This window comes from Phocoena phocoena, chromosome 1, assembly GCF_963924675.1.
Source record: "Phocoena phocoena chromosome 1, mPhoPho1.1, whole genome shotgun sequence".
Classification (NCBI taxonomy): Eukaryota; Metazoa; Chordata; class Mammalia; order Artiodactyla; family Phocoenidae; genus Phocoena; species Phocoena phocoena.
The window spans coordinates 170,809,642-170,821,943 of record NC_089219.1 but is presented as its reverse complement, the minus strand read 5'-3'; the positions used below and the strand labels follow the sequence as shown (position 1 = coordinate 170,821,943).

General features: G+C 36.4%; 1 protein-coding gene across 1 annotated transcript in view; it reads left to right on the top strand.

The window, feature by feature from the left end:
- The window catches only part of SPATA17 (spermatogenesis associated 17), a 187,221-nt gene that overhangs the window by 118,112 nt on the left and 56,807 nt on the right, over positions 1–12,302 (top strand). Inside the window, exon 8 of the mRNA XM_065871860.1 lies at positions 897–1,045. Within this exon, the coding sequence (XP_065727932.1) occupies positions 897–1,045 (149 nt within the window). The remainder of the gene's footprint in view (positions 1–896; positions 1,046–12,302) is intronic.

Sequence of the window (12,302 nt, the reverse complement as noted above, 5' to 3'; positions counted from 1 at the left end):
AGTCTTCACTCACTGCTTGCAGTAACTCCAGCTGCGTCTTGTTAGTGATAACCTATTTAAAGAAGAGATCTTTAAGGACAAGGGATATGATTAGAAATCTTTGTCTATTTTATATCACTTCTCTCCTGCACAACAAAGGTGACAAAAACAAAATGTAATCGATGGCACAGCAAAATCTCGAGCCACCTCTGATTTGTATTGTGTTTCATACGATACTAACTAGATAACCAGTGGGTACTAGTAACTAATATAAGTAACTACTAATTTAAAGGTGGAATATGTCGTAAACCCCTTCACACCATTGCAACTTATGAACTTTGCTATATGTTTGTGTCATTAAATGGTCGCTATTGTATCAGAGTTATTAAGCAATAGAATTTAGAATTTAAATAAAAACACTTAAACTAATTTAAAATATGGCCCTTCTATATTTTGGAAGAGGCCACCAGTTAAGTGTAAGATTTGGCATTCACCTAAAAGCTTTATTTTAATGAAAAAAAAACTTGCCGTCTGATTTCTATTTGAAAACTGTGCCCAGGGTCTTTTCTAATATTTTTGCTTACTCAAAATGGGAGTGAATTCTTTTTAAATTATAAGAAACGTGCTTTTTAAAATTAGAAAACAAAGCAACTCTTATAACTACAAGTTAACTAGTTCTAGCATGAAAACTCTTTTGATGTAAGTGGGGAAAATTCTGCCTAATTTAAAACATTTTTAGTATAATCACTTGCACTTGTGTGAACGTTTCTTGACGATGTGGTGCTCTTACTTCATGTGTTTTCTAACTCAGAGAAGAATAAGTTGTTCTTTAAAAGTAACCTAGTAAATACTACTTGTTATTCTTTGTAGATATCATACATAAATCACAAACTATCTACCTCACCCTTTCTTGTCAGGGACCCTTCCGCGATGTCTCTGAAGTGTGGGAACAGCGCTACAAGCCTCTGGAACCGACGCTGCGAGTGGCTGAACCGATGGATGGGCTAAATGAGGCCAGAGCACAGCTCCAGAGACAGGAATGGACGCGAAATGTGAATGACAATATGTGAGTTCTTAGCTTAAAAAAAGTAGCTGTACCATGTTTGGTGCCTGAAGTATTTTTAATATTTTCTATTTCCTAGTATTGTAGAGAATCTTTTATTTGTGAGAAAAGGAATCTTTTATTTGTGAGAATAGGTCACCCCTGACCTATTCAGAAGCAACCATTTTTCAATATGCAAGTGTTTTAGATAAGGTCGATATTGATGATGATATTGATTTTATACACACACACACACACACACACACACCACACACACACACACATACATACATATTACTGAAGGGGAAAAAGGAAAGAATGAATGGCATTTCACGGGGATAAGTGACCACTATCCATGCATCTGTGAAGATAATTTCCTTAATTATCCAGTGAAAGTATTCATATTTCTGATGCTTCTATAATAAGATCCAACAGAACAAAAACATTGTTCTTAACGTGAACTAAATTTTATTTGGATACATTGATACGGCACTGTAGTTTTAATAAATCGGCTACAATGAAAGAGTTTAGTTTCTTCACCACTGAGGAAGATGATTGAGAAAGATAAAGGGCAATCTAAGAGCATATGCAATTTTAAATTATTATATTAGCATCACTGATTTGGGTCTCAATTCATACATCTTTCTCCAAGGCACTTCCTCTCTCTTCAGGCATTTGTCATCAATAGTTATATGCAATTTATAAACAGACAATTTAAAATCTAGAAAAGCTTTTAAAAATTATTATTATTATTCTTTAAGATATCGTGTAATTATCTTTGTAATATATCATAATTATTTACTATTATATATACTAAATAATAAAAAGGCAATTATATTATTCTAATCTAAATTATTATAATTATAATTTAATATATTATGTATTATAAATAATTATATGTCAACTACAACATATAAACCGCAGTTACTTATTTATATAATATATACTATGCACTAATCATCATATTACATATGTTATATAATAATAATTCCAAAATACATTACAAAGTATGTTTTGTTATATAAAGAAACTAGAATTACCTCTTATCCAGCATGGTGGATTTTGGATAGTTTTATCAGTCAGAAGGGATATATAATATGCTTTATTTTAATCATACATTTCTGAAGAGACTCTTGAAAAATAAAAATTTTTGAACAAACTCATATGAAAGATAAAATTGGCAAGTATCTCAAGTAATTTTCATAAAGTTTTTCATTTTATAGCAATTACTTGAAGTGAGATATTAGCTATAGAGTGTTCAGCATATTCTTTCAATAATTGAATGAGTTACCCAACACATAATGAATAAGAAAATAAGAAACATTTTTTTCCAATTATTTTGGGGAGGTAGATTTCTTTTAGTAAAGAGATTATAGAAGATTAGTGCTGCTCGACTTAGTCAAGCAAACTGCAATTTAGTGATGAATATCAAAAGAGTTATTCAGAATTATTTTTCTATTTTCAGTGATGCCAGGGTTTATGAAATAACAAAATTAACCTCTCAAATAATTGACCACATTGATATTGCTACAGAAATCACTGTGTATAAAAGATACTGAAGTATCCTTTCTTAGTATTTTCCTTGATAAACCTAGAAAGAGCAGATATCAACGTTAGCCCCAAAGAAAGGTGCTCAACTTTTACTTTCTGTGGAATACTTGTAAGTATCTTCAACCTCTACAGTGTTGCTGATGACCCTTCACCTTGAAACTTTCGGACTGAAAAGTGCTTTTAGGATAACCAACCAATCAGGAGCAAATCAAGTTGGGAATGCTAAAGAAATTACTTACAGATTTGAAGCTATCATGTTTTTAGTGAGGAGGCTAAGCAGTGGGTTTTAACAGCTAGCCTATGGATAATCCACTTTTTCAGAGAACTGAAACTATTATTTTGTAGCTTCTTCTGAATCCATTTTGGTTTCCATATACTGGATAACATAAACGTATCTTGTGAGGCAAAAGAAATGTTAGAAATTTAGGTTTTATATCTTTCTGATAATAATTTTGTGATAGAAATTAGGCCAAAAGTCTACTTTTGTCACAGAGATACATGGTTTAGTAATGAGAAGGATCGTTTTTGGCCACATTACCAATTTCACCTGTAAGGAATTGAGGGCAGTGCCTTTGCCATCCAAGGGCCTTAACTGGGAACCCTCTATCTAAAGCCAGGAAGGTAGAGCTTTTTATTTCTAACCTTAAGGATTCAAAGGGTGGCCTTATATCTGAGGATATGACACATTTAGCTATTTTGTTTCCATACCTTTATGAAAATTGCACTGTGGTTGGGCTTTGGAACTAGATCTGTGCGAGCTCAAATCTAGACTGCATTACACAACAGCAGTATAATCTTGCGTAAGTAACTTAGCCAGCCTGAGCCTCTGTTTCCCTGTCTGTAAAATGGGGAGAGGAATGTTATCTTAAAGGTTGTAATGAGGATTGAATGAGATAATGAGTATAAAATACCAAGAACATAGCAGAGTTTTAATAGAAGATAATTATCATCGTGTTTAGTATCTGCTACAAGCATAATAATTCTTCATCTAAGACATCAAACTGTGGGTAGGAAACCACAGATTCCACAGATGGGCTGGATTTTATCTACTAGCCCTGGGAACCAGAAATTAAGGAGAACCACAGGCAGAACTCTCATAGGCCACTCATAGAAGATTTCTTATTAAGGTTCTGAAAGACAGATTTTCTGAATGTGTTAGTTTGCTAGGGCTGCCATAACAAAGTACTATAAACTAGATGGCTTAAACAGCAGAAATTTAATGTCTTATGGTTCTGGAGGCTAAAGTCCTGGATCAAGGCCTCAGCAGGGGTGATTTCTTCTGTTGCGTCTCTCCCGTAGCTTTTGATGATGGCTGAATCTTTGGTGGTCCTTGGCTTGTAGAAGCATCACCCCTATCTCCGCCTTCATCTTCACAGAGATACTCTTCCTATGTGTGTGTCTGTCCAAATTTCCCCTTTTTATAAGGACACCAGTCAGACCAGATTAAGGGCCCAGCCTACTCCAGTATGACTGCATCTTATAATACCCACAACGACTGTATTTCCAAATAAGGTCACATTCTTTAATATATTCTTTAAAACAAGTATAGGAAGTGGGACAGTAACACTTTACATATAGAGTATGGAGAGTTTTTTGGAAATCGTTTAAAAACTTCTTATTCCTAAAGAAACTCAATTTTCTCATGCCTTCTTGAAGAAAATTATTTTCATTATTCACATGTCAATCTTTACGAAGCCAAGAAATTAAATAAGCAGTTAGTAAATAATTGTCCAGTAACCTTTATGTGAGGAGCTCTCGGCTAGATATTATAAGAAATATAAAGGAGTATTTATTGATTCAACAAATGTTTGCATGTCAGGAAGAGTTCTATGCTCTCGGAATATAGCACTGAATAAAATAGACAAGTCTCTGGCCTCATGAAACTTCTGTGCTTCTAGCTTTAAACTGAACCAGAAAACCTAATGAAGTTCAGAATAAGTATCATTTGCAGATAAGCTCTTGAAACTAGTCAAGCGTGTGTTAAAGACAGTAAGTGCCATGAAAAAAATTTTTTTTTTAATATAGAGTTTGCTCTGTTCTCTGATGACCTAGGAAGGTGTTCTTCACAGCAAAGGAACTGAATTGAGTTCTGTGGAAAGAGATGTTTAAGATTTTGACAGAGAAAAGAAGAGAAAGTAGATAAAAAATAGGTTGATGATATGGGGATAAATGATGGTAGAACAATGAGAAGACCAATTTGACAGAAACTCATTTTTATGTGAGAGGCAATAGAAAGAAAAGTGGTAGGAGGCTTCAAGGCCAAGGATTTGAGGGTTTATCTGTAGATAATGGAGAACTATTTAAGGCTTCTGAGTAAGAGGATGTTAGAAGCAGAATATGAATTTGTTGATTGTATTTGAGAAGAAATATGCTGGAGGGAAGGAAACGCATTAGGAGAATATTGCAGTACTTTTGGTGAGAGGTAACGGGATATAACCAAGGTGAGGGCAAGATTCAATATTCAACTTTTTCTTTACTTCCTTCTCCTTTCTATACGTAATCTCTCTGAGTGATTGCTTCTGTTTGAGAGACTTCAACTCTGTGACAGTGATTTCCACTCTAAGTCTCTAAGATCTTTCTCCTACATTCCCGATTTATATTTTCAGCTGCCGTCTTTGTTTGCGTCTCCGCCAGATGCCCCAAACTCAGTAGACCCTACTTTGGCCTGCTTCTTCTTGTCTTGAGTGTGAATTGCAGCACCAACTGTCTGCCCAAGTAGGGACTTGTGAATTACCCTGTTATCCTTCTCCGGAATTCTGTTGGTCCCCAAATCCTGTCTATTCTACCTTTCACGTATCTCTCAAATTCAGCCACCCCCTTCCCTTACTACTATTGATTTAGTTTAGGACTTATAATTTCTTCTTTTAATTGCTGTAAATCCCATCCAGTCTGCCCATTCAGTGCATTTACCATGACCACACTAGAGAAATTTCAGCAAGCAGTTATTCAGCCCAAATGCTTTTTCATGGCTTTTTATCAACTACAGAATAAATCTTAATTCTTTATTTTAAGACTCAAGGCCCTTCAGGATCTGATCCAGGCTTATTTCTCCAGCTAATAGGCTGCCAGGTTCCCTAAGAAACTGCGTCTAGAGCTTCTGGGCTGTTATCATTTCTCTTTATATCCATGCCCTCTTCTGCTTCCATTAAGCAGTTTCCTACCTCCCTTGGTTTACTCATTCTGCTCAAATCCACTTAAAAAAATAACAAAGGATTGTTTCTTTACATTTAAAAAAATGGAAAGAGCAGCACATATTTGTTTTAGGGTTTTTCAGAGAGCATATTAAGAATTATTTTCAGATGTAAAATGGGACCATGCAAGTTGCCTAGATGAAGTGGGGAAAGAAGTCATTATCATTAAGAGATGGAAAAAACAGAAGGCCACGGCACCAGAGCTATCAGAGCAAATGTTTAATTTACCCACTAAGATGGCAGAGGTGGAGTGGAGTGATCATAAATCCGGTGATATAGGCTGATATTGGCTTCACCAAAGTCTTATGAGAGGGGCTAAGGTCCTATATGTTAATACCGTCTATTAATTGTAAACATCCTGGCTTAATACAGGAGACTGTAATTATGCAGACTGTAACCGTATCCAAAATGGAGTGGTTTAAGACATTGCAGTGGAAGTCGGTGCTAATCTCTGCACTGGTAGGCAGAATAATAGCCCCGCGGAGAAGACACATCCTAATCCCAGGAACCTGTGCATATGTCACCTTGTATGATAAAGAGGACTTTGCAGATGTGATTAAGGATTTAAAGATGGGGAGATTATCCTGGATTCTGGACGGGCCCAATGGAATCACAAGGGTCCTTAAAAGTGGAAGAGGGATGCAGAAAGAGATTTGACTTACATAAAAGGTCAGAGTGATGCAACGTGAGAAGGAAAACTCATCTTTGCTAGTTTTGAAGATGGAGGAAAGGCCACAACCAAGAAATGCTGGCAGTCTCTAGAAGCTGGGAAAGGTAAAGGTAAAGAAATGGGTTCTCCCCTAGAGCCTCCAGAAGGGATGCAGCCCTCCCAGTGCCTTGATTTTAGCCTAGTGAGACCCATTTCAGACTTCTGACCTTCAGAACTCTAAGATAGTAAATTCATATTCCTGAAGCCACTAAGTCTGTGATGACTTGTTACAGTAGAAATAGAAAACTAATCCAAGTGTCCTTCAAACCAAGGAGCTGGCTTGCTAGATCAGACTTGGGTGTTTAGATTAATTACAAACCTGAGCTAAAGTTGAGGGATATCCTTAGATCCCTAAGGATTCAAAATTCTTCTGCAGGTTTGGGGTGTGGACATTTAGAGTATTAAAAAAAAATACAACCAGGGCTTGAACTTTCCTATGAAATTAAGTTCATAATTTAATCATATTGTAAGGGTATTATATTTGAAACTTGTACAGCCTTTCATAAGAACCTGAGTACAAACAGCACAATAGCCATCCCTACATCTTTTTGAAAAATAAAAAGTATTAATTTTCTAATAGTTTTTGTAGAAGAGGCAAAACTTTACTTCTCCCCACTTAGGGACTTCAGCTGGGACTGAGAATTAAATTGGCATAAGACAGATTAAAAGCATACAGATTTATTTAGTATAAGTTTTGCAACACACAATAGTCCTCAAAAAGAAATGAAAACCGAAACAAGTGGCAAACCCTAAGTGCTTATATATTGGGTTGAGCAAAGAGAAACAATTATGGAAAATAACAAAAATATATGCGGAGTCCAAAGGAAGATAAAAATTATTTAACAAGGTCTGTTGGTACAGAATTCTCTATGCTGTGACTTCCCATCTCTGGTGATAGGAATGTTTCTTTCTTCCTGGTATAGGAAAGGCATCTTTCACATGGGAGTGTTATCTCCTGATTTTAGGGGAAAAAAACGGGAACTAAGATGGCTTTTCTTCTACCTGTTGTTTATAAGTGCCTTTAGCTCAAAATAATCCTTGGCCAAAGTGGCCTATTTTGGGGTGGAGTATTTTGTCACCTTCATTATTTTTTTTTTTTTTTTTTTTTTTAACTGTATGCGGGCCTCTCACTGTTGTGGCCTCTCCCATTGCGGAGCACAGGCTCCGGTCGCGCAGGCTTAGCGGCCATGGCTCATGGGCCCAGGCGCTCCGCGGCATGTGGGATCTTCCCGGACCGGGGCACGAACCCATGTCCCCTGCATCGGCAGGCAGACTCTCAACCACTGCGCCACCAGGGAAGCCCCACCTTCATTATTAAGAGAGGTGAACAGTAGTTGAACTAAACTGTTTTTTAAAAGGACATTTAAAAACCGTGGTATATGTAGATGAGATCTGGTTATATTAGTTATCACTAAGAACAGTGATAAGGAAATTTAACACATCTCAAAACTTTTTGGACTTGTGTGATTTTGCAACACTTTAGACCTTTACAATTTGCATATTTTCTGAACCGTTATTGTATTATGATAAGTAGGGATTATCATACATTTTCAGATAATGTTTTCTTAACAATTCAACTTTTATTTGTAACTCTTCCATTTATTTTAATTACTAGCACAGTGTGTAACATTTATTAATCAGCAGAGCCTTTTTAAGTTAAAATACTAAATTAGCTAACCCCATTAACACAGAATACTCCAAACAAGCAGTAATAGGAGAGGTAGTTGCTGTGCAAATCGTATTATACATGCGGGTGCTCTAGGGCACAGTTAAGCGTGATTACCCTCTTTTGATCCAGTATTCCTCTGTCTCTCCCAGCTAATTTCCAGTGGAAATTTACAAAGTACTGCCTTCATTTTTCCAGCTTAATTTTTCTAATGAAGTTCTGGTACTTTATAACACCAGGGATACAGATAATAAGCCTGTGTGTAATTAAGAATCTCTAGAATTTGTCTACAAAAAAGCCCTTTATTACTTTGGCTCTACAGTGAGAACTGTGCTCTCTTTTTGTCCACTGTTTCCTTGAAAAAGATGGCTTTTTAAATAACAGAATCCTAGAATTCTGTTCTCATAGACATCTAAGTCTGAAGAAGTTTAAGACTTATAACATCGACATAATGGTGATAACTTGGAATACTTTTACTGATTTTGTGAAAATATTACGCACACTTTTGGTGTATGCAATCAGACAATCATAAAAACACACTGTTAGTCTTTTTAGTTAGACTTTTATCATTTTCTAATAATTCTTCCTAATACAATGGCTAACATATTCTAAGTAAAGTTTTGCCAATTAACTTTTGGTCCATTTACGAGGCCTGTAGAATTTCCTTTGTAAAAGAAAGGTGCTCATTCTGTGCCATACTCATATTCTTCTATTGGTATGGCATTTATACATCCCAGTCTTCGCTGTTTCAATTTAGAGTTCAAAAGTATGTTGGGGGTCAGAAGAGACTTGAAGGCTGAACAGAAGTTTGCCAGGCGAAGCAAGGAAGGTGACACCAAGGATGTTGCCTGGACAAAGCCACCTCTTTGTCAACGAGTGCATAGCTCATGTGGGTTTCAGTTTGCCTTCTGAGGTATCTAGCGAAGCTTAGTTCAGAGCTTTGGTACCTCATGCAAAGTGGCAGAGATGAGAGGGAAAGTATAGGTGGACCCAAGAGTATAAAGGGCCATGTGTACCATGATAAAGTGTTTGGACTTTACCATATAAAACATGGTGTAAAACCATCACTGAGTTTTAATCACTGGAGTGAAAGGGTCAGTTATCTTAGAAATATCACTCTACTAGCTATGTCCATGGTAAAGAAATGGGAGTCACAGCAGTTAAGGTACTGCTGCCATAGTCCAGTTCGGAGACAAAGAAGACTTGCAATAGAACAAGGATAGTGGTAGTGGAAGGAAAGAGAAAGGTTGACAAACTGCTTTATAGGTAGAATCCTATAAACCCTAAACCAGAAATAGGGGCCAACATGATGTGGTGTGGATGGGTGGTCAGGGGCATAGATAGATGCATTTAGGATCACTATCTTAGGGCTTTCTTAATTGCTAAGAACAAAGATCCATTCACGGTAACTCAAGTAAAGGGTGTGTTTGAAAGATCCATTGAAGAATCTTATAGAAATCTAAGGAACCAAAGAAAAACTTCACTAAGGTGACTCTTGGGGGCTGAAAAGGCCAGGTTTTCTCCCTCTAGTGGCACCTCCACTCTTCTCTGTATTTCTGCTTCCTGTTTTCTTTCTACTGACTGGCTTTATCTACTGCCTCACAGTTTCTTGCCCATAAATCTTCAGCCTGCCCTTAGTTATCCTGGCCACCCCAGGCCTGATTCAGTGTAACCTTCCAGCTCTAGAACCCACAGCTAATTCTGCTTTTCAGTTCAGGAGAATCTGTTCTGCTCAATTTATATTATCAAACTGGCCCACACAAGCTGTAGGCTTGAAACACAATTGATACTTAACAAATATGTGTTAAGTTAATGGACATGTGCTGTTAACATATGAATGGATCACAACTGTGATCAGGGGACGGTATGTCACATTATATCAAATACAGTGTCTTATGAAAGTATAGCCAGGAGCGAGCAAGGATTTCCTCCGATTGAGAAGTGCAGAGGCAGGGGTTCCTCTATTGCCTTGATAGCTTCGGAGTGAGGTGACTGGTCAGATAGTGATGTCCTTACTTAATAAAAAAAAAATGTAAGAAGAACTATTGTCTTGATAGGGTGGAGGTTTGGGATATGAGTTTAATTTGGGGGCAGCTCTATTTGAGGTACCTATTGTATATCCAGGTAGATATTCCTAGTGAGCATTTGAAAATACTGGTCTTGAGTTAAAGAATAACACTGTATATAGAGATAAAAATTTAGAAATCATCAGAGGTGATAGTTAAAAGCTTGGTGGGGGGAAAAATCTCCCAGGGAGAAACTAGAGAGAGAAAAGATTAAGCACAGATTCCTGGGAGTTGCTTTAATGTCAGGGCAGTGGCTCTTAATTAGGTCGCTTATCTATATCACCTTGAGGTTTAAAATTATATACATATGCACTCCTTAGTCTCAACCACACATATTTTGACTCAGTAGGCATATGGGTTTGACATATATGCCTAAGTGATTCTAATGCCCAGTTCTGGTTAAGATAAGAGTCATTAATTCAAGGTATCGGCAGAAAATGATGAGTCAGTCAGGAAACTGAGAAAGCAAGGAAGAGTACCAGGAGGGATTTTGCAAATCAAGGGAGAAGAGAATTCGCTACAAGGCCTGGACTCTGCTTGATGCAGCGTTCAAGTTGAATGAGGACTGAAAAGAATGCATCAGATTTGGCTGTTGGGAAGTCATTCATCCATAGCTTTTGCTTTCTCCTTTATCACCTAACTCTTATTTCTCCCGCATTCTTGAGGATATCATAAGAGAGCTTGTCAAATTCTTTGCCAAACTTCAGATATACGATGTTTAAAATTTTACTTTACCTGTGATGATGATATATGTTTATGTATTTTTCTTTATATGTATTTATTTATATATAAAATATTTTAATTTATATTTTAAATGTATATTTAATTTAAAAATTTTAAATATCAAAATATAGTCATATTAAAATAAAATAGTACCAGTATCATATACACACATATATTGGCCCACTTTTCTATAATTTAATTTTAATTTTATTTTAATATTCCATTTTAGAATCTTGCTGAAATTAACATCAGATTAAGCCACCTATATGTTACAGAATCTATATTCTTCTGCTTTTAGACTCATTTTGGTATATTTGGTACATTCATAAGGTCTTAAGAATAACTAATGATGATTTGGTGATCTCATCCAAGGATCTAATTTGAGATACAGTACATCTTATAGAGACCTTGAAATCATTGGGTAGACGCTCATTTATAAATTCTAAACCAGAGGTTACAAACTAGTGGCTTCTGAGTTGCATACAGCTTCCATGTATGTTATATTTGGACCCCTTAGTTTTCTAAAAATTAAATTGATTGAAAAATTAAAAATTGATTAAAACATTAAAAATGGTAATTATATCTTTTAAAAATCCAGATTTTCTGGCTTATATTAAAAGTTAAGAGATCTGGAAACAGCAGGCCTCCAGTCTTCTATGGCAACAAACTGATTAAAGCTTGCATTCTTAGTTTTTACATCTGACTTAATATGTGTTACCTGCCTGGTAACACATCCAGACACAGACATTGGAGACCCTTGTTCCAGAGGATAAGCTCCTCGAGGAAGAGCCCAGGATTTAGGCAGTATGCTTAGCAGCATACTGGACAAGCAGTAAGCGGTCAGCAGCTCTTTTTACATATTGAGCTTGAGCTTGAAATCGTTTTGTTTGTTTTGTTTTAATCTGTCTGATCACCAAAATCATTCTTGTTGCAAGAGAAATCAAGCAAGAGGAAATGAATTCAAGTGTGATTTCTCTTTGATCTTTTTTTTTTAACATCTTTATTGTAGTATAGTTTGCTTTACAGTGGTGTTTTAGTTTCTGCTTTATAACAAAGCGAATCAGTTATACATATACATATATCCCCATATCTCTTCCCTCTTGCGTCTCCCTCCCTCCCACCCTCCCTATCCCACCCCTCTAGGTGCTCACAGAGCACCGAGCTGATATCCCTGTGCTATGCGGCTGCTTCCCACTAGCTGTCTCTTTTACGTTTGGTAGTGTATATATGTCCATGCCACTCTCTTGCTTTGTCCCATCTTTGATCTTTATTAACACCGCACTAACAGTTCCCGTAATAGGGCAGCCTTTACTTCCTCTTTTCTTTTTCTTAGAACAGCATTTTCCAAACTGTGTCTCTTGAACTCTAGTCTGGA